This window comes from Emydura macquarii, unplaced genomic scaffold, assembly GCF_026122565.2.
Source record: "Emydura macquarii macquarii isolate MOO-44397 ecotype Brisbane River unplaced genomic scaffold, CSIRO-AGI_Emac_v2 contig_3390, whole genome shotgun sequence".
Lineage (NCBI taxonomy): Eukaryota > Metazoa > Chordata > Testudines > Chelidae > Emydura > Emydura macquarii.
Window position 1 is genome coordinate 8,565,015 of NW_027133527.1, and position 23,725 is coordinate 8,588,739.

General features: G+C 43.5%; 1 protein-coding gene across 3 annotated transcripts in view; it reads left to right on the top strand.

Annotated features, from left to right (window-relative positions):
* Positions 1-23,725, top strand: part of PDPK1 (3-phosphoinositide dependent protein kinase 1) — an 87,965-nt gene that overhangs the window by 32,919 nt on the left and 31,321 nt on the right. For all 3 annotated transcript variants that reach the window (XM_067534093.1, XM_067534091.1, XM_067534092.1), the window contains 3 exons: positions 3,467-3,509; positions 3,769-3,906; positions 5,515-5,659. In XM_067534093.1, coding sequence (XP_067390194.1) covers positions 3,467-3,509; positions 3,769-3,906; positions 5,515-5,659 — 326 coding nt within the window. The remainder of the gene's footprint in view (positions 1-3,466; positions 3,510-3,768; positions 3,907-5,514; positions 5,660-23,725) is intronic.

Genomic DNA, 23,725 nt, shown 5'->3' on the forward strand with positions numbered 1-23,725 from the left:
TCACAGACTGTCTACTTACATTCTTATACTGCACCCATCACTGCTTTCTGCACTCTGGTCAGGCTACAGGTGCAGACCAGTAGGTATTCACATGCTCATAATTTCAGTTTTGTGAGATTGAAGCAATGCTTTATCCATTTTTGGTTTTTGCAAAGTTATTACCCTTTAGTTTCTACAGAACCTCTTTGGGTGAACTTTGAAATCTTAAATTTGGCATGTAAACAAGGTCATTGAAAAATATATCCTCAACCAAGTTGGGAAAAAAATGATTGAAAAATTGAGTGTTAAAAAGTGCCAGTTCTCAGCGAACGGTAGAAAATATCATTAATTTTCACTTCAAGATGTGGTTTTTACATGATGTCCTTTGTGTATCCACTCTTCCACTCCTATAGAAGGCACCATTCTGCCTTAAAGGCTTGAATTAAGTTTTCAGAAGACATTTATGTCCCATTGTATGTTTTTAGTGGCTTAAGGGCTTATGGTGCCATAAGGTGCTGGAGTTTCTCATGCTCTTTTAAATATTTAAGATTACTTTAAAAGATTGTGTCTAAAGGATTTGAACTGGGTTAGGGGTTTATGCCATTGTAAGAACTTAATGTGCCTCAAAACATATCATTGTAAGGATTTCAGTCAAAATTCTTATTCTACCTTTTAATTTTATTTTTCCTTTTTAAAAAGTGCACATATATAGGAAATGAATGACTGCATAGATACTCACCAAAATCTGGAAATCCTAATGTCCGAGTTCAACAGCAAATTAACTTGGCAAGATTACACACAACAATTTGTTTCCTGATTTAAATGAGTAGCTTAATATATTACTGACTTGTTCCTAGTAAAATGTATGGGAAGTGCAGTGAGGTAGAATTACTGTTGCAGCTGAAACCTTAGTATTATGACATGTTTTCCAGTGACTTTAACACTGCTTTGTTAAAGTTCCATTAAAGTGGCTTTTTCATTATACAGATCTAATATTACTATGAGTGTAAGAGTCAATTTGGCTACACAGTAACTAAATTTGTTTTAAATGGGTTTTAATTTATGGCAATCGGTAAGCTTTTTCTGGGTCATTGTAAACATGTGTTTTTTGTTATCAAGGTGGGGAATTGGATATAGTGCAGAGATCAAGAGAACAATGTAAATCCCCAATTCTGCAAGTCATTTGTGCATGTTTGGGTAGTTCCAGTGAATTCACTGGGACCAGTCACGTGTAAAATTAATGTGCATGTTTACAGGATCAAGGCCTATGTTTCGTATCGTTTCTTGACTGTTGGCCATGAGCTATCTAACACAAATAAATATAAATATATCCATTCCCCAAAATGCAAGAAAGCTAGCTCTATACATCCTGGCATGTTGGTATTTAAGTAACAGATCTTTAAAAGAGGTGGTTTGGTAGATTTTAAAAATGTTGAAATTATGATAGCGTTGGTGTAGGGGAAGAAATTTCTCAAAAGAAGAAGGGGGAGGGGGCAAATAAAGCACTTTGACCAAATCTGATGATCAATATTATAGCCTGAGGGTTACATGTTTTAAATATTGTTATATGTTAATCATATACATAGAAGCAATATCTTTGGAAAAAATTCCTTATAAATGCATAATTTTTAAATCCTGACTGTCTCTAGTCTGACTTCTGATCTGCTTCTGTCAACTTCATTTTTCTATTTTCTGAGAATAAAAGGTCTGATCAACTCTCCTACAGTTTAATTGAGAAGTAAACTTTCAACAAAAGATACTGCTCCAGAAGTGGGCAACTCTGCTTACATAAACCTATTTAGTTTGAAAAGGGGGTTTAAGACCACTAGCCTTAAGAAGTGTATAATAATTTCACTTAATAGCATGTGTTTTGAAATAAGTTAAGATGTTGGAGTACTCTACTATAACTTAAAAAAAATATTTGGGATATGAGCAAGCATGATATGATTGCATAATCTACACCAAACTATTTTCTAAAACTAGGTACAGTATAGATTCTCTCCTAATGCATTGTTAGAAACCTAATATGAAAACTTACTGGAACCTTCTAGATCAGTGGTTCCCAACCCTTTTTGAGTGAAAGCCCCACTAGTTAACATTATGTAAAACACGCACACCCCCGCCCTCACCAACCTTAAACACATATAACCCTATAAACACATGTGGTGGTGGTGCCACTAAATTACATTATAATAATAATAATTTACTTTTACCTGAGCAAGAAGCTAAGCCTTCCCTGGCACAGCTGCCACTGCAAACCCCATGTGGCCCCACCTCTTCCCGTTTCTCATGGCCTGAGGGTACTGAAGGTGAACCCTGGTGGGTCGGCCAAGGCTGCTCCTGACCCCGACTGGCATGGGGCTGCTCCTCTCCGGCTGGGTGCCCGGCTCTGAGGAGGCTGCTTCTTTGCTCCTGCTGGCGCAGAGCTCAAGGCTGCTCCAGCCAGTATGGAGTTCAGGGGGGCTGCAGCCAGCTGGCGTGGAGCTCAGGGGGCGCTGCGAAGCTCATGGGGCCGTTACTTCAATATTACTGAAGCCTCATGGACGCCCTGTAACCTTTGGTGCCCAAGGGGGTCCCACACCACTGGCTGGGAACCATTCTAGATTATCTAGAGTAGCAGAGACGTTCTTGCTTGTATTCAGGCAAGGAGACGTGCATTCTAGCTGTTGTGTTCTGTGTGCATCTGATCAAAACTCCACTTTTATGAAACTTCTTATTCCATACATACTGTAAATTCACTTGCATTATACTAAACACATTCCTTCTGAAACTTTTTCTCTTCAAAAATTTAGAACCATTGGCTTGAAAGCCTCTCTCTCTCCCCCCTTCTCCCCAATTCCTGCTGTTTGGAACTCTTTCACTCCCCTTCATCAACCTTCAATTTCACAAGATAAACCAGTTTACTATGCTGGAAGCCATTCTGTTGTTTTTAACTCTTAATCTGGTGAATAAATTTAAGTGCTCAAGGACACCGTGTAACAGATGGAAAGGTACTATGATAGTCTTTTTAAAGCATATTTCGAATCTCTTCTAAAAATAAATTACTTCAGGAAATATTTTTATTGCAAAATTTGCCTAAAAGCAATTGTTGCCAAACAGAAACACACAGCAGAGATGCATGTCTTCTTGTAGAAAGATAATCAATGATTTATTGTAGCATATTACGTTGTAACCAATACAACTTTCTGAAGAGGAAAATAAATACTAGTTTGATTACCAGTGGTACTATAGGCCCTGCTTCAGCAAAACACTCGGACATGTACTGAACTTTAAACACATTGACTTCAATGGGACTCAAGAACATGCTTAGTTGATTTGCTGATTGGGGCCATGATGAGGAATGTGTATAGCAAGGGGACACTAAACATCTATTGGCAGAGGGGTTAATAAGAAATTCCAACTGTGACTGGGAATGAACACCAAGCTGACATCCTTGTAATATCTTTTTAATGAACCTGTTACATGTGGGTTTTTTCCCCTAACCCAGGTTGTCTTGGCCCGAGAATTGGCAACTTCCAGAGAATATGCCAGTAAGTAATGATTCCTTCAAGCTAAATGTTTCAGGCATAACATTAAAATAAGTAAGTATCTAACTCTATTCAAATTAAATTATTCTGAGATCTCCTTCCCTTCTAATGAGAGGGACAGTAGGAGCAACTATTAACCAGCGAAGTTTGGCACTTCTTAGAATGCCAAAATCTAATCAATGAATTTGCAAAACTGCTTAGTTTACAAAATGAGTTTGGGCTCAAGTCCTCTGCATTTTCATTGTTCATCTTCTTCTTCAAGTTAAAATTCTAGAGAAACGTCATATCATAAAAGAAAACAAGGTACCCTATGTGACCAGAGAGAGAGATGTAATGTCCCGTCTGGATCACCCTTTCTTTGTAAAACTCTACTTCACATTTCAGGATGATGAAAAGCTGTGTATCCTTTGAATTAAATATTTATTACAATGTGTTTGAAGTAGCAAGTGAATTATTTCATTAAAACATATAGATCCTTTACTGGAATGAGAAAAACATGGAAAGAAACTGAGCAGTATTTTCTTTGGTGTGATAAACTCTTTAGCGTTTAATCATTATTGAAATAGCTACTTATATTAAAACACAAGTATGTCAAGTATTTTCAAATAGGAGGTCTCCTAAGTTGTTTATGTAACACTATATTTGTGCATGCCAGTTTAAGTAGACATAGTAATATAGCCTACACCCAAAATTTCATGTCCCTTTAAATAACACCATATGGCAGAAATTATATATTTTAAAGTCAGCAGTGTTTCCAAGAAATTATTTTGTAGTCCCTTTTTTTATATAGCAGCTAACATATTGTGTGCTGTTGCAGAATTAACTAGAAACAGAAAACAAACGTTTTATCCTGAACTCTGCTAACAATTAAGACGATAACACAGATTTTAAAATAAACAGAATATACCCGTGCTTTATAAGAGATGAAGAAGAAAAAATCAGTATTAATCATATTGACACTGTCAAAATCAGTAGAAGATAAGATTGGGTTTTTTTTTTTTTTTTTTTGATTGGATTGTTTAAAATCTGTTTTCTTACAATGTTTTACTTTCAATATAGGAGGTAAAACAAACTAAATTTAAAAAAAAATCTTGGCCATGTTCCTTCTTTTACATCCAGTAATTTGTGTCCTTTAAACAATCAGAGCTGTTAAACTTCTTCTAAAATGACTTGCAGAGTAATCTGAAGAGATTCTACTTGTGCCTTTTTAGTAACAGTTCTTAGAGCTACTGTGCAAGAGACCTGGCTGGTTATTGTTACAGTGTGAAGAAGGGGATCCTCAGTGTCCCAACAGGAACATGTAGTTCTTCATGACATTTCTCTCCAACTGGTCTTAAAAGTTTGTTTATTTCAAGTTAACTTTATGTTTGTAAGTATTCTATCTTGAGACCCCCCAGAGTCTGAGGTCCCCTTTTTATCCATAAAACAGTTCTAATACCAGGCTATGGCAAACATCCCTCTGAGCTTTCTGCTCTGGAGTGGCCCTTTTTAGGGGTGAATGGATAGATCTAGTCTCCTTCCAGGGGTCATTCAATCCTTGATATACTTGTTGAGGCTACCAACAAAGGGCACAGTGTAGTAGTCCTTTTTGTAATGTGGACACCTGCTCACTACAAACTGGACTGAGACCGATGCATTTTACATAACTCTCCAAGCTGCAGTCAGATGGTCTGACTCTTAGGGTCAATTTTCAGCCTGGCCATAACTGTCTCCATTTTTTCAAATGCTAATAACTGTAGGTGAAGTTTTAATCCATTATTTAGGTGATTTAGATACATTAACTGTGCCTCAAAATAGGTGATTTAAGAATCTAAATGACCTTAATTGTATGCCATAAAAATGGAGATCATGTCAGAAAATGTTGCCTTTTATTAGTACCAAGCCAGTTTGGAATTAGACTCCCATATCCCTTCCATAGTTCTCATTCAATCTTGTTTTTATTCTAGTCTGCAATATAATTTTGAATTTATTTTAAAATGTCCTGATGATCCTTAACTTTTATACTCAGATTTTGGACTTAGCTATGCCAAAAATGGAGAGCTTCTAAAATACATACGAAAAATTGGTTCATTTGATGAGACCTGTACCAGATTTTATACTTCTGAAATTGTATCCGCATTAGAGTACTTGCATGGGAAGGGAGTAATTCACAGGTAAGGTACCATTAATTGAGACCACCACATTTGCAATGGTATGTAATAAAAGGGTAGTGTATTTTTTTTAAAAGCTCACTTGTGATAGTTTAAATATGACTTAAATATATAGGTTTTTTTTTTTTTGTAAAAACGAAAAACAAAAACACTAATATAAATGTAATTGCATTAGCTTTATTTGTGAATCTAGGTATTCCCTTGCTGTATTATGAATCAAAATCAAACAGATTCATGCTAGTGCTTGTGAATAGAGCCCTGCAGCAGGACTAGGATCCTGCAGGACCTGCTGCCATAATAGTAGGAGCAGGTGAAATGTACTTGGATGCAGGCAGGATTGGGTGAGCAAAAAACCCCCAGACTCTGTTAATTTGCAAGAAAACATTAAATTTCTCATCAGTTTGTCATACATAGAATTTCAGCAATATAAAGCAAGTTTTTAATAATGCTTTTAATGCTTTAATTTAAATGAAGGATAGAAAGATTTTATATCTATTATAATAGGTGTTAGTATTTTTACATGGTTTTAAGCAAGATTTATGTTCTTTTAGTAGTAAAAATTGTCTGAATTCTGTATTTTATTTATAATATAAAATATATAAACATGGGGGAATCTGTCTCTCTTCTGGGGTTTGTGGGATCGAAGGTTTTTGTGGATGGGAGCAGGAAAAAATGCAAGAAACAATACAGGAGTGGATATTGCGGAGCAGGAATGGGATTAAAAATTAGTCCTGCATAGGGCTCCACTTGTGAATTTCAGTGTGCAGGAGACGATAGAAACAAAAGTAAAACTGACTTAGTCCAGTTTTTACATTTCGCATTTCTACTCAGCTTGGACAAAGAGCACAAATGGTGAAAAGACAATTTAGGTTATGTCTACACAGCGACTAGACACTGGTAATTGGCCTGTGCTAGCCAACTTGGGTTCACAGGGCTTGGACTGCAGGGCTGTTTCATTGCTGTGTAGACTTCTGGGCTCAGGCTGGAGTCTGGGCTCTAGGACCCTGCGAGGTGGGAGGGTCCCTGAGCTTAGAGCTCCAGCCCAAGTTCAGAAGTCTACACAGCAATGAAGCAGCCTTGCAGCCTGAGCTCTACGATCCCAAGTCACTGGCATGAGTTTTTCTTGTCTTTGTAGACATTCCCTTAAAGTTTAGTTTAAATCTAAAGTGATGACAGCAAAGCTAAGGGTGCACTTAACAAGGGACTCAACCAAAATTAGTTTTAATATTTATCTTTATTTAAGGTCAAACTAGAAAAACTGTTGGACCTTACTGAAGACTTTTAATTGGGTTGCCAAAGAGCCCCACGAGAAGAATTACAATCCTATTGTTTGAATGAGAATATTCTGTCATGGATACAAAATTCGTTTGCTAAATATAAATAGATTGTAATCCTATTTGGAACAATAGCCAACTGGGCAGGGGTGGTTGGTGAGTGGAGATTGTATCATAGGTCTCTTCCCAATTTTAGATTCTATTATGTTGTCTATTCCAAAGGTTCCCAAATAGTGGTTCATGGAATGCTTGCCCAGGGTCTCTGGAGAGTTGGCTGATCACGTGATGCTGTCTCTTATTTCTAGTTATGTTAAAGTTAAAAATACATTATTTTCTAATACTTTTTGGGTATAAACAGTTGTGAATGGGAAAAGGGAGGAAGGTTTAGTCCATGCATTGTGACTGAGAGAAGGTGTCCATGAGACACTAGGATGGAATACACGCTATAAAAGAGTTCAGGGTTCCCAATTTCCCTGGCAGTAGCATATGTTGTGTGGGAGGGAGATTCTACAAAGGTCAAAAAAACAAATTTATTTAATATTTTAATTACTTATAGGAAAGAGGGGCACTGTTCCCTATATTCAATTTTTTTCTTTTATGTAATCACATTTTTAAAAATTGTGTATAAAAGTACCTTTAGAAATCTGGAATTAGAAGAGAATTGCTTGTAGATGTCTTTTAAATTTAGAATGTTATGAAGGCAGTCATGGGCAGTTCAGTACTGGTGGTGAGATTGTTTCCGCTGATTTCACAATCATTGTACAGTTGACTTAAGTAGGAGACCATAGTCTATTTAAAATGCATAGAAACACTCTTGGAGTTTTCTTGAACACTAAGGAATATGACATCAGATAGCCAGACCTCTTAAAGTGGTTCTACTCTTTAAAAAAAATAAATAAATAAAATAAAATAACTTGGTAGAAATGTCTCTGTTCTTTGAATATTTGTTTACATGGGTTCCACTGCAGGTGTCTGCATCCCTTGAGTGTGAATCTGGAATCTTTTAACTTGCCGTGATCTTTAGAAGTCTGTGCATGTACACCCTCATGCCCAACCCTGAGTGTATAAAAGGCAGAAAAGCCCAAAGCACCACTTTGATTCCCTCTCCCTGCCTATGGCAGTGAGTTGGAGCAACACAAAATCCTTCTTCTGCTTCCCCACTACATCATGGATATAAGTAGTTAATTCAGATTATTCTTAGTAGTTTTTAAAAATTTTAGTTGTCAGAGCCCATTGGCCGGCCACGCACGCACGCACGCACACACACACACACACACACACACACACACACACACACACACACACACACACACACACACACACACACACACACACACACACACACACACACACACACACACACAAATAATTGCCTTGTTTTTTCCCTTGGTACCATGATTCATGCATGGCTGAGTCTGGTCCCTGAGTTTTAAAATTGGCTTAGTTTATGATTCATTCATGCCTGCAAGTGATGCTCATGCAAAATGTTTTATTCTGCTAGCTGGATTCTCTCATAACTGACAAATACACACTTTGCAAGTCATTTTCAAATCCTAGTCATAGAGCTCATGATGCCTGTCTGAAAGTTTATACACACTTTGCAAGTCATTTTCAAATCCTAGTCATAGAGCTCATGATGCCTGTCTGAAAGTTTATCCTACAAGATATCCTTGTAGAAATCTACAAGGAGTGGTATCAGACCCCGTACTTCCTCAAGAATGCTATTCTATTAAAGCCATTGTCTGTCAGTGCCTTGGCTACCAGGGATACCACTCTAGGTGTTAGCTTTGGATGCAGAAGACCTGTTATGCCTCCACATCATGCTAAGCATGGGGGTAAGCAATTACTGGTAAGTTTACCCATGATAGCCTAACCCAGAATATCATGACCACACTATTGTGTTGTCATGACCTGCATCCGTAATGGGTGCTGTATCTGGCTGTGCCAAGGAATACAGCTGTCTGGGTATTTATTTATCCCAAGATTTATAGCACCACAATTCACTATGCCTCTGTTTACGTTCACAGGTGTTGTAGGACAACTTGTCTGCCCACTCTGGTAGCTATACACTGATACAAGGGCTTTTTAATAGGCATTGTTGTGTTTGTATGAAACACTAGAGACGTGTGAAGCTGGAGAAATTGCAAGCAGGCAAACAGCAAGTTGAACTTTGAGCAGAGGCAGATTGATAGTCTGCTTCCCGTCGGGGGCTTATGGGAAGGGATTGGACTGCTGTGGCTGCTCATCTGCACTACAGTCACCTCAGGATAGCAATACACATTAATAGCTACCTCTTTGTCTGCTCTTAGCTCATGAAGTGGTGGCTGCTGTGCTGTGTAGCACTGATTGACGTGTATGGCTGTGCACTTGGAGAGTGTTTAAGGGGAAAACTCAGTTTAGTTCAAGTTAGTCTTCAGTGAAGGCAAGCCTCAAAAGACCTTATGAGGCTCAAACATTCTGGGTTTCAGTTTTCCTCCTCAGGTCAGTCAGAGATCCCTCCTGCCTATGGCAGGAAGGCAGAGAGACCTTGTGTTAGTCAGTCTCCACTACCAATAAAGAAAAAATCCAAATTGCATTATGCTAAGACTTCCAAGTGGACTATCTTCAAATCAGACTGACACAGAGTACCACCAGACCCTGCAAGGGTTCATTTCTCCACTTCACTATCAACTAGCAATTTTCTGCTGAACATACCAGCTCATCAGTACTAATGGCTTCAGAACCATCTATCACTGATTTCTTGGAACTGTGCTAACAGCTGTCAGTAAGCTTGGTACTGATTACATTGGTACCAGTTCCTATTGTTTTTCAGTGTTCTTTTTATAGCTCCAGTGGACTAAATGATCACTCCAGAACTGGAGTCTCCTCTACTAGACTTTTCTCTGCATTCTATGGGTTCTAAGATGGTTTTGGTACTGGAATCAAAGGTACCAGACATGAAGATATCCCTTTGACCTTCATCACTGGTACTAATGGTTGTCTCTTAGGAGATATAGAGATCCTATGGAGAAGTGCTACTATTCTGACTCCTCCTTCTTGTGACAGTATGAGTCTTCCTTGGTTTTCTCATCATTCTCCAGATATGATCCCGGAAAGGAAGGTGAGGAGGAAACTTTCTCATCACAGGTCTCAGGCGTCTGACAGATCTCAAGCTTCATTGTTTCCACCACTGTGGTATCCCATACCTTATCCTTATGGGATGCAGTTGTGGCCTTCCTGGCCAGGATTGAACCCACAGCAATTTCCAAATCCTGACCCTTTTATGTTAAGGTCAGGGAATTGGTCACCTCATAAAGAACCATTCAGGCCTGTACGTTCTTCAGGTCAACTTATCATGCAAGAGGTTGTCCAGGGTTTTTGTTCTGGAGAAGATGGAGAGCTTTCGAAAGAATATGACTTTCAGTCTTTTCTGCTTGCAGTATCCTCTTAATCTCTGGATGAAGCAGTTCTGTCATCTGCCACGATAGAAGATTTCAATGCTTTTCAAGACTTGCTGAAAAGGAAGGCCAAGGCTGTTCAGAAATTCCTCTTGAGATGATTCAAGAGCATTCTCAAACTTTTTGATATTTTTATATCCAGAATCTCAAGACCATTTGGCCATGCCATTGAATGAGATAATACTTGATCCTGCTAAAGAACTGTGACAAACCCCTGTCTCAATTGTGGTAATCTTTTAAGAGAGCAGATCATAAATGTCAAGAACTTCCAAAAGGGTTTGAGTATTTCTTTGCACAACTAACACCAGGGTCTCTTGTGGCTAAAAGTACCTGCTGAAAGTCCAAGCAATGTGGTCCCCCTAAGTTGATTCCCAGGGAGAAAGAACCCAAGAAAATGGACCTGCTTGTTAGGAAAGCATATTCTTTGGCAAGCCCTTAGATGCAGATAGCCATCAGAACTTGATTGCTTAAGTACAGTTTTCTCCAGTGGGACAAGGTTATGCAGCTGAACAAAAAACTCCCACATGACATTAAGAAAGAGATAAGTAATGTGGCTGTAGGAGGGTAAATTTTGTGGCAAAGACTGCTCATCATGCATCATTAGATTCTGATCCTGCAGCTAGGGCTATAGCTACCTCAGTATTAACAATTCACAGATCACTGTGGATTCAGCTGTTTGTACTCCCAAAAGAAGTCCAAACTATGATCAAGGACTTAGCTGTTGAAGGTACTGGTCTTTCGGTTTAAGGACAGATGAAGCACTTTATACCTGAAGGACTTGAGAGAGCCACAGAGCTCTAGAGAATGGAGGCTTTTATCAGAGGAGGAAACAATCTAAGCCACCTTCTTTTTCTAGACGAAGGCCTGAGGGGCCCTCGGTGTTATCAGAGACCTTTTGGATAAGAGCCTTGCTGTCTTGGGAGAGAGGTGGGAGGGGAGAAGAGTCTCTTCCTCATCCGTAGGCACAACCTATTCATCTTCAGATCAGAGACACAAGATTTGATGCTACTGTTGTGGACCGATTTGTGGGGATCTTTTCCTATGCCTCCCTCTGGCAACTGCCTCTCTTTGCGCAAAAAAAAAAAAAAAAAAAAAAAAAAAAAAACCATGGGCTGCAACTACAATTAAAAGATCAGTTTTTAGAAATTATTCAACATGAGTACTCTGTCTAATTTTGGTCTGTGCCAATTCCCTTTTCAGTCTACTGCAGGTTGACATATCTAGGAGTCTTCACTGATTTGAGATGGTGCCTTTGCCAAGGGGTTCTACTTTTTAAAAACAAAAATGTAATTTGGCATCCCTTTTTAGATCTGATGCCTCAACACTTTCATCCATTTATCTGTCAGTCACACACTGTAATTGCCCATGCATGTTACCCTGAAAATTCTGGAGTCTCTGCATTGGTAGATAAGATCCAGAATCACTCTTGGCACTGGGCCATGTACCACCAAGTTCCAGTCAGTGCCATCCTTATCCAGTGAGTCAGACAGTGACCAGGAGCATGTCATTTCTCTGGCTTCTCATCGTGGCCTGCCAACACAATACAAGGGTCCTCCTCAATTCCATCAATCTGACCCACGGTTGTGGTAGGGGCCCCTCGGGACACCCCCATAGCCTTCCCCCTCCAAATGGCTGTATTGGGATTCTTGGGTGACATACACGTCATGGACATCCAGTGTCCCTCAAAGAGAGAGTCCACCAGATAATCTTCTACAGCCTGGCTGTCCAGAGCCCTTGAGCCAGGGGAGGAGGAAGCTTTTGCAGAACAGGAAGAAGGGCTCGAAGGGGAAGCTACACCCCAGCAAACTTCTCCTAGTCTTCTCCAGATGAAGCTGTAATGCGCCCCCTGCCCCCATCACTAGGTAACAATTTTAAGAACTTTCAGGATCTTACCAAGAAGTTGGCAGATGAGCTGCTGATTTCCCTTACAGATCACAACCTCGTCAATACCCACTGTCTCAGGGCTGTTACGAGCTGCAGCGTAAGAGGTCCAGGGTTCAAAAGTGGAAGCAGTCAGCATCCCAATCTGCGATCTCTCAGACCACCTCTTCTAAGCATTTTTGACGGGTTGGTCAAGGGCCTGAACACTTATAGATCTAAGGGCATTGAACAAATACATGAAGGTGCAAAAGTTCAGGATGGTCACATTAACAGCCATTATTCCAGCTCTAGAGCAAGAAGATTGGTTTTCTGTCCTTGACCTGCAGAGACGCCTACTTCCATATCTCGATATGACCATTGCACAGGAGATTCCTACAGTTTACCTTGGGCAGAACCATTATCAGGACAGAGTGCTCCCATTTGGCCTCTCGTCCACACCAGGGTATTCTCCAGGGTTCTCTCCGTCATAGTGGTGTGTCTACAAACCATTGAGCATTATCTACCCATACCTAGATGACTGCCTCCTCAAGGATCCCTTGTTCTAGGATGCCATACAAGCCACCCAGATGACCATGTGTACATTTGTGCATCTGAGCCTACTGTTCAAATTACAGAAATCAATACTAACCTCGGTACAGTGACTGGAGTTTTATCGGTGCCGACCTCGATGCAGTACAAATGAGTGTTCCTCCTGCTACACAAGCTCATCAGCCTTACGAGTTTCATACAGGAAACTTTCATAGAGGCAGCAGCTAGGTCATATGGCAGCATGCACCCTCCTCACCCAAACACCTGGATTTTCATGAGGTGCATTTAGATGTGGCTCACTTCTGTCTATTCCCTGAACAGGGATAGTCTAACGAAACTGCTATAACTGCCCTCTGCAGTAAAGCACTCCCTGGACTGGTGGAAAGACCCATTCACTGTCTGAGAAGGCATTCCATTTGTGCAACTGCCATTGATGCTGACTCTAATGATGGATACCTCCCTAATAGGTTGGGGAGCTCATTTACATGCCCACAAGGTTCACAGCAAGTGGTCTTCCACAGAAGTGATCCTCTGTATCAGTCTTTTGGAGCTAAGGGCTGTCTGGAACATCTGTGCACATTTTGTGTCATTTATCAAGAACACCCACATGAAGGTCATGGGGGACCATGAGCTGTGTTTTTTTTTTTTTTTTTTTTTTTTACATAAATTGTCACAGGGGCGCTTAATCTGTCTGCACAGAAGCACTCAAACTTTGGAATTGGTGCATCCATCACAATGTGCTTATCTCCGCAGTCTATCTACCAGGGACACGAAACATCACAGCCGACAGTCTGTCAGAATTTCTCTCATGGGAACTGAACTCATATTTGCCCTTTGGGGAGACCCACTTACAGACCTCTTTGCTACTTACCTGACATAGATGGCAATATGTCCTCTGGTTCCTATTTGGCCCATTCCTCACCTACTCTTTCAAAACCAATGGGCTAATCCTTCACCATAGCCTGTGGGTCCTCTGACTCCAGGCTTGGCTTCTTCTTGGCTCAAAGGCTTAGAGGTAGAATGCTCTGACAAGGTGAAAGACCTGTTGCTACACAGCTGAAAGTCAACTCCTCGACAAACTTTCCTTTAAAAATGGAAACAATTAGACTCAACCTTGTCACCTTGTCCTCTGATTTTTACACTACATTTTAGACCTCAAGATATCAAAACTCTTACTTGGTTCACTTCAGGTACGTCCTGTGGCGATATAGACTTTCCACTGTCAGGTAGACAGATACTCAGTGTAGGCTCATCCGCTGATCCGTAGATTCCTTATAGGTGTTTGGGAATCCTTTCCCGCAGATGAGACTGCCCGCTTCAGCCTGGGATCTTAACTGAGGTCTCAGGCCTTTGACTAGACCTCCCTTTTGAGTTATGGCAACTTGCTGTCTCTTACATCTATCCATGAAGGCACCATTTCCAACTGCCATCATTTCAGCTAGGCGCATAGGAGAGATAGAGGCCTGATGGCATACCCACCATACACAGCCTTTTTTTAGAGACAAAGTAAATCTGAGGCTGCATCCCAAGTTTCTCTCTAAAGTTGTGTTCGCTTTCCTTGTGAATCAACAGATCCATCTTCCAGGTTTTTTCCCAAAACCACATAGTGACAACATGGAGGTGATTCTGCATATGCTAGATATTAGAAGAGCACTAGCATTCTACTTGGACAGGACTAAGGACCTCAGGAAGTCCCCATAACTCTTCCTTTCACTTGAAGAAAGATCCAAAGGTTCTGTGATATCTGCGTAAAGACTCTCCAAAAAGGTCTCTGGTTGCATTAAATCAAGGGCGTAAGCTATTATCTCCATCCAGAGTCTGTATGCACTCCTTGAGGTCAGTCTCTACCTCAGGGACATCTTTAAGGCATGTGACAATCTCAGAAATATGTAGAGCAGCGACTTAGGCCTCTGCCCACACTTCCGCAGAACATTATGCAATCACTGGTGATTCAGCCTCTGATGCCATCTTCAGCTCCACAGTACTCTGTAGCAACAGACTCCACTCCAAAGCCCCAACCCTCCATGGGGGATACTGCTGTGAAGTCACCTGCAGAGGAGCACCCATAGGGACACTACTCAAAGAAGAGGAAGTTACTCGCCTTGTGCAGTAACGATGGTTCTTTGAGATGTGTGTCCCTGTGGGTGCTCCACAACCTGCCCTCCTGCCCTATACTTTGGAGTTTTCCCTAATGGGCTCTGTGGTAGAGAAGGAACGGGGGGGCTTCACCTGCACAGCGCTAGATAGTCCTGAGGCAGACCACGGGGAAGGGGGAGTGTCCGTTCAGCCAGTACATGCAGTGCTACCAAAAATCTCCATATAGAGTCGCAGAGACACAGATATATCTACAGTGGAGCACCCATAGCGACACACATCTTGAACCATCGTTATTGCACAAAATAACTTCCTCTTTTCATAGCTTTTAGCAGTAAATCTAAAGGACAGACAGTTTCCGCAGGGACTAGCAAAATGGATTTCTCTTGTTAATAATTCTTATAGTAGAAGTTTCCCCTTCCACATTCAGTCAGGGCATTTTCTGCCATGGCTCAGGCTCCTGTGTGGCATGGCTCAGGAGGGTTTATGTCTCGGAAATTTGTAGGGCAGCTACATGGAATTCAACGCATACATTTGCTAAACATTTTTCTATTGTGACAGCTTCTAAGTGAGATGCTAATTTTTGTGGAATTGTCTTGTAGGCATTATTTAAATAAAACTCCTATTACCCACTTCCTTAAGAAGTAACTTCTAGTCAGTCACCTGCATTGGGATCTGTGTGGACAAATGCTGAAAAAAGGTTACTTATCTGACCGTAACTGGAGTTCTTAAAGATGCCTTTGTCCACGTGGATCCCATGATCCATCCTGCTTCCCCACGAACAGTCCTTCTATTTGATATCTGTTATTAGTGAAGGAACTGAGTGGCAGTTGGGGTTGCTCCACCCTTTATATTCTTGGGGGCGGGGGGGGGGAGAATGATAGGCATTAAGGTGTGCAGGACACAAGCACATTCTCCAATGGCCCATAGCTGGCTAAAAGATTCTAGACTTGCGTGCATGGAGGGGCACACACCTACAGTGGGATCTGTATGGATAAAGGCTTCTCGAAGAACTTGAGTTACTGTAACGTGAGTAACCTTATTTTTCAGCAGATCTGTTTCCTAGTTGTATTCAATCAGCTTTCACTACTATCTGCTCTGCAGAATTGAAACAACTGTGGGAGAATGAACTGGACTACCTTCTGGTTTATGCATTGTTGATAGAATTATTCAGTTGCATTGCCACCTGTGCAAGGCCATAGATTTCACATTCTACTTTCAGTTGAAATCTACCATTAAAAAGCATTTTGTTGCACAGATATAACTAGCATGATCTGAGGAAAATCAGGTTGCACAAGGTGGTTCTTTGAGTGCTTGCTCATGTTGATTCCATATTAGGACTGTGTATGCCCACGTGCATGGCTATTGGAGACTTCTTTTTTGCCTTAGTGATCAGAGGGTGCCAGAGCTGGCTCTACGGAGGAGTCCCCTACTCATGCGCCGGTATATGAGGTGCCATTTGGCCCTGCGCCCTCTGCTTCCTTCTTTCTGCCTTTGACAGTTGCTTCTCTCTTGTGACTGCAAGTGTTTCATGGTTGTTTTATAGTTGTTTAGTGGTCCCACTAGAGACATTCACCCTGGAATGGGACATGCCCTGTTCCCCAGGCTTCAAGCTGTGTTCTGTCTGCTACAAGCCCTTCCTGCTTAAGGATCTCCACGATAGTTGTTCGAAGTGTTTAGGGGGAGACGGATGTAAGGGATAGGTGCAAGATCTGTAAGGGCTCCAGGCAACGGACTTAAAGACATTTGCCTGAAAGCTCTGTTGATGGAGGCGGCACTCTCACTGGCCTCAGAACCCTCCTAATCGGACTTGGGGCCGAGTACTTCAGCATTGGTGCACAGCGCACTGCTGGCACTGGGCCCTTCTTGATGCCATTTGCCTTTGCCAATGGCAAAGAAACTGCAGAAGAAACTGTGGACAGAGGTCATTCCCCTGTGCCCAAGAAGGCGGGGTCGGGTCAAGGATCCTTGTCAGGTCAATTGCCTGCTTCATAGATTTATAGACTCTTAAGGTCAGAAGGGACCAATATGATCTAGTCTGACCTCTTGCACAACGCAGGCCACAGAACCTCACCCATTCACTCCTGCAATAAACCTCTAACCTATGACTGAGTTATTAAAGTTCTCAAATCCTGGTTTAAAGACTTAAAGGTCCAGAGAATCCACCAGCAAGAATCCACCTGCCCTATGCTACAGAGGAAGGCAAAAAAACCCCAGAGCCTTTGCCAATCTGCCCTGGGGAAAAATTCCTTCCTAACGCCAAATATGGCGATCAGTTAAACCCTGAGCACGTGGGCAAGACTCACCAGCCAGACACCCAAGAAAGATGGGGTGGGTTCTGAGTTGTTAGAGAATTCGACCATCCCTTCACAGGCCATTGGCATCTACCACCAGTAGTCAAAGATCAGTCAATTGCCAAACTAGGCTGTCCCATCATACCATCCCCTGCATAAATTTATCAAGCTTAGTTTTGAAACCAGCTAGGTTTTTTGCCCTCACTGCTCCCCTTGGAAGGCTATTCCAGAACTTCACTCCTCTGATGGTTTAAAAACCTGCATCTAATTTCGAGTCTAAACTTCCTAATGGCCAGTTTATATCCATTAGTTCTTGTGTCCACATTGGCACTGAACTTAAATAATTCCTCTCCCTCCTTGGTATTTATCCCTCTGATGTATTTATAGAAAACAATCCTATCTCCCCTCAACCTTCTTTTAGTTAGGCTAAACAAGCCAAACTTTTGAGTTTCCTCTCATAAGAAAGGTTTTCCATTCCGCTGATCATCCTAATAGCCCTTCTCAGAGCAGCAGGAGCCAGCTTCTCTGCTAAGGGCTTCAAGCCCGCTGAGGGAATCACCTCTGACTCCTGGGAGCGGAAGGAGGGGGGGCCTCCCCACCAGTGGTGCATTTGCTGCAAGAGGCCTTTCTAATGGCCATGGATCTTGTGGCCCTATCAGTGTCCCCCACTGCTCCGAACCTTCCCTCAGCAATCAGGGAAGGCATCCACCTCCAGGGGACAACCTGCTCTGGGGCACTGCAGTGGGCAACCAGCCAATGCCATTCCTCTGAATCCCGGCACCAGTCTGTAACACTTTGGTCCCGGTCTCACTCCTCAGCAAAGGTCTCTGTCTTCTTGTCACCAGTCTTCGGCTCCAAGGTACAGCTCCCTGGCTGTGTATCGCCGATCTCAGTCGCCCTGGTTACTGGTCTTTGTTCTATTCCCCAGCACCGCACCACCCGCCGCCATCTCGCCATTCCTTACCCATGTGACACTGCTCTCGGGAAGCCTGACACCGATCATCTTCCTGTTGGCACCGTTTCTTGGTGCCACACTGCAGTCGAGAGATGGAAACACCGTCTCCTCCATCATGGTCTCCAAGGGAAGAACCGTCCTCCTTGGATTCGGAAGGGGAATCCAGCCACCAACCCCAGTAGCACCAGCTATTGGGTGCATAGGCTTTGGGTATGGGTCCCATGGCAGGAAGCCAGCCCCAGGGCCGGTGGCTGGTTCAATGGCCGTACTGGAATCCATGGGGGATCCCCATGATGCCATAACCCTATTCTTACCAGTCGTCCGTAACCACATCCAAAAAACGGTCTGTGGTACCGACTGTTCGGGTGCAGGAACAGGGTATGGGTTCCAACTCCGGCACCAAACTGCAAGATCCGGAAGTAGGGGCAGCTGCCTTGGAAGAGGAGGAAATACCACCCCCTCTGTTGGAGAAAATAAACAGGATTTTATGGGAGATCCCTAGCCCTCCTGCCAACAATTACACAGTGTCTAGGTCCCCCTTCCGCATCTATCGTCAGAGCAGTCAGGTGGGTAAATACCAAAACTCAGAATAAAGCAAAACAAGGAACAATTTATTCAGGGGGCAAATAACAAGTGAGGGGATTAACAAGGTGGAGCTTAACTCCAGATTCTTTCCCAGCTTAAACCTAAACTACCCAGGCCCAAAGTTAATAAGTACTACTCAAGGTCTTTCTTCACCCTCCTGGGGTGTAGTTCACAACTCCCAGGATGATGAGCCAGGAACTCAGGATCGGCTGATGAACTCGGGAACTGCTGCAGGTAGGTATGCTGATCTTCTTTGGGGGGGGAGGGCTATCTGAGATGTTCTTCCTAGAGGCTTCTCTTCTTCCAGTGACTCCTGCATGTGATGATACCTTGCTGCCTCTAGGCTGGACAGCCCCGAGCTGACTGGCTCACCACAATTTATAGAGTTCTGTTGCCAGGCAGATCACACTCCTTTCCACCTTACTTTTCCTGCCTTTTTCCCCAGAAAGGGCGGGAAACATTGGGGAAGAAGACCTCCAAGATGGAGTCCTAGTTGTTCTTTTGCCATTTCAAAATGGCGGTTAGTGTAAACATTTCACTTAATTGACATAATTCCCAAACTGAGGATTTTACCCAAGGAATAAGGAACATAACATTCTCAACTGAACACCTCCCCGTCATCCCCGGACAAAGCAGTCACCAGCCTGGCCCCTCCAATCCCACCAGATAACTTCAGGGCCCACCAGTAGTTCCTTAAAAGGATTGTCTCCAATGTGGGTTTAGAGGTAGAGGAGCCCACAGCCAGCCTCTTTAATATTCTGACAGCTGCAGCACTGAACAAGGTCTCATTGCCAGTGCATGAAGGGGTGCTTATGGTGGTTAAGGTCTTATGGCAGACCCTGTCCTCCTTGCCACCAACATTAAAAAGGGCCGAAAAATATTATGTTCTAGCCAAGAGATATGAATATCTTTTCTCACACCCACCCTGGGCTTTCTAGTAGTGCCATCTGCAAATGAGAGGGATAGGCAGGGCCAGGCAAGCTCAACGCCTAAAAATAAAGAAGCAAAGAAGCTGGACCTGTTTTGGAAAAAATTTATTCCACAGCTAGTCTTCAGCTTAGAATTTCCAAGCAGCAAGTGCTGCTGGGGGGATATAACTACAACATTTGAGACTCTGTGGCAAAATTCAAGGACTCTCTGCCACGAGATCGGGGAGAAGTTTGCCTCCATCCTAGTGGAAGGCAAGGCTGGAGCTAGAGCCTCCCTGCAAAGAGCATTAGGCTCAGTTGCGTCAGCAGCCAGGCAAATGGCTTCTGCAGTGTCCATGTGCACACTTCCTGGCTGCAGTCATCAGGGTTGTCCTAGAGGTTCAGCAATCCATACAAAACCTCCCCTTTGACAGCAGTGCCATTTTGGGGTTTTTGGTTTTTTTGAGCAAACTGACAATAGGCTCCATAGCCCGAAAGACTCTCTAGAACCACTTTACACTCCCTAGGCCTGTACACCTCCCAGGCCACTCGGAAGCAGTTCCACCTATAAGAGAAGAGAGAGCCCTGGTCTAAATTTACCTGGAGATTCGGCGGCAGTCAATGGGAGTTACGCAAACTACTCAGAGTAGCTTGCGTAACTCCCGTTGACTGCTGTTCTTCCCTTCTGCACGCTGTCTTCTCTGCTCTGCGCCAACGGGAACACAGTTCCCGTAGACGCAGCATTATGCTACTTGAGGGGATGGTTTTACTCAGTCGACTTCCTGATCGATTGAGCGGGTCTACACTTACCACTCAGTTGATCCAGAAAGATCGATCTGATGGCGGCGACTTTGCCGCCATCAGTATAGACATACCCATAGACGGGAACTCCATCCTGTTCCAGCCTCCTCCACGACTCAGCTGGCCTCTATGCACCACCCTAGTGGCCTACGTCAGTCATTTGGAGGGTGTGCTCGAGGACGGCATCCCAGTTTCACTTCAGGATCCATTTCCACGTTTATTTCTCAACTGTCTGGCTTCATTCCTTTCTGCGTGGACCCAGGTTACATTGGACTGTTGGGTCCGCAACACCATATCAAATGGCTACACCCTGCAGTTCTCTCTTCTGTTCCTTCCTTCCACTCCCCTTCCCTGTCCCTCTTCAGGGACCCTTCTCATGAGCAACTGCTCATCCAGGAGGTAAAAACTCCAACAGGGAGAGGCCATGGAGGAAGTCTCTCAAGGCATGTGGGGAAAGAGGTTTTATTCCTGTTCCTTGGCCTTCGGGATAAGAAAGTGAGGCTTTAGATTTATCCTGCACTAGTGTCACCTCATCAGATATCTCAAGATGTTGACGTTTCACATGGTTTCCTTACCCCCATCATCTCTTCTTTGGATCAAGGGGACTGGTATGCCACCCTTGACTTAAGAGATGCTTATTTTCACATCCCAGTTTTCCCCGGTCATAGGAAGTTCCTCCAGTTTGTGGTGGACCCAAGGCCATCACCAATTCATGGCACTACCTTTCACCTACCTGAGGATCTTTCACCAAGTGCATGGTAGTGGTCACTGCTTAACTAAGATGTTGAGTGGGGTGCAGATCTACCCTTACCTGGATGACTGGCTCATCAGGGTGAGTTGCAAACTCCAATTTAATGCAGCCTCAATCTGGTATGGGCCACCTACCAGGGTCTGGGCCTGCTTGTGAATGAGCAAAAGTCAACTCTCTGTCCCTATTCAGCAGATAGAGGAGGTTTTTAAGTGTAGTCCTTGATTCCACCGAGGCCAGGCCTTTCTCCCGGAGCCCTGGTTCTGAACCATGACAGATCTCGTCATGCACATTCGAGCCTATCCTCTCTCAAATGTCAGGACTTGCCTCAAACTGCTAAGCCACATGGCAGTCTGCAGTTCGTTGTCGAGCATGCTCATCTACGTCTCAAACCCCTGCAGTTGTGGCTAACATCGGTCTACCCCACCCCTAGCAGATACAGTGGTTACACGGTCCCACTGCTTGTCCTATTGTCTCTGATTTGGTGGACAGACTGTCATTCAGTATTAGAAGGAATACTCTTTGAAGGACTAACTTCCTCGGTGATGCTGGTCTCAGACATATTGGATTTGGGGTGGGGAGCCCACCTCAACAATGTAAGCACACAAAGGCTCTGGACACAGGACTTTGCCTTGATTTCCCTGATATTTATATGGAGGAATGTGACTGTCTTGTCAGGTGTACCTTCCCTACCTGACCAGCAGAGCGGTCCAAGTTCTAACAAACCATATTGCCGTGATGTTTTACATCAACAAGCAAGGTGGAGCCCGTTCGTCAGCCTTTTGGCAAGTAGCCCTCCGCTGTGGGACTTTTGTGTGCGGAACAACATTCATATCATGGCCTCACATCTCCCGGGTGCCACGAATGCCCTAGCGGACCTCCTCAGCAGGTCCTTTTCATCTTGTCACGAGTGGTTTCCGCACCCAGAGGCTATCGGCATGATGTTCCAAAGATTGGGAACTCCACAAGTGGACCTGTTCATATCCAGCCAGCACAGGAAATGCAACCAGTTCTGCTCTGTCTGTGGTCTCGCCAGGGTTCCAGTGCCTTCCTGCACCCACATACGGGTGCTGATGTATGTCTTGCTGCCGATACCATGAGGCCCTTTTGAAAATCAAGTGGACAAGTCGAACATGATCCTGATAGTGCCCACATGGCTGCTAAAGCACAGGTTCTGCATGTTACTGCAACTGTCAACAGCAACCCCGCTGGAGCTCCCACTCTGGCCAGACCTCCTTTCCCAGAACCATGGCAGTCTGCAATACCTGGGCCTAGTGTCCCTGCACCTGACAATGTGGCTGCTGCATGGTTAAATATGGAGGAGCAGGCTTGCTCATGCAAGTTCAGCAGGTCTTGATGGGCAGTAGAAAGCCTTCTACTAGAGCAATATACCTGGCCAAATGGAAGTAGTTTTCCTGTTGGGCTTTAATCTGGAAACTCTCTCCTTACCAAGCCTTGATTCAGTCTGTATTGAACTACCTGTTACATCTCAAGCATCAAGTCCTAGCTCTCTCCTTGTTGAAAGATCATCTAGCGGCTATTTCAGCCTACGATCCAAGGTAGATCAGGTGTGTGTTTGTTTGTTTGTTTTTTGTTTTTGTTTTGGTCGTCGTCTCTCCCCCCCCGCCCCCCAATAATAGGATGATCCCCCCCAATAATGTGATGATCCGGTCCTAAAAGGCCTGGAGAAACTTTACCCTCAAGTTAGGAACCCATCCTCCTTTGGGATCTGAACCTAATCTTGTTGGGTCTCTCAGAGCCTCCCCCGTCTGCTCCCCCCGTCTTGAGTCATTGGCTATCTGCTCTCTGCTGCTTCTCTCCTGAAAGGTCTCCTTCCTGATGGCAGTCACCTCAGCATGAAGGGTTTCCGAGATTAGGGCACTCATCTCAGAACCACCATATACAATGTTTTATAAGGACAAGGTACAACTGTGCCCCTACCCAGCCTTCTTACCAAAAGTGGTGTTACGTTCCACAATAACCAGGACACATTCCTTCTGGTGTTTTTTCTGAAACCACACTGATCCAGAAAGAATAGGTTGCATACCTTGGATGTTAACAGGCTTTGGCCTTCTACATCGAGAGGACTAAACCCTTCTGTAAGTTGATGCAGCTCTACGTTGTGGTGTCGGATAGAATGAAAGGTCTGCTGGTCTCCTCCCAGAGGCTCTCCTCATGGTTAACCACTTGCATCAAGTTCTGCTATGAACAAGCAAAGGGGCCCCCACCAGCGATTGTGTTGGCCCACTTGACCAGGGCACATGCCTCTTCAGCAGCCATCCTGAGGCAGGTGCCAATCCAAGACATCTGCAGAACTGCTACCTGGTCTTCAGTCCATGCCTTTTCATCCCATTATGCTGTCATCCAACAGGCCAAGGACCAACGCCAACTTCAGTAGACCAGTGTTGCAAACAGCACATTCATGAACTCCAAGCCCACCTCCAGATATTCTGCTTGTAAGTCATCTAACATGGAATCAACATGAGCAAGCACTTGAAAAAAATGGTTACTAACCTTTCATAACTGTTCTTCAAGATACGTTGCTCATGTCCATTCCATGACCC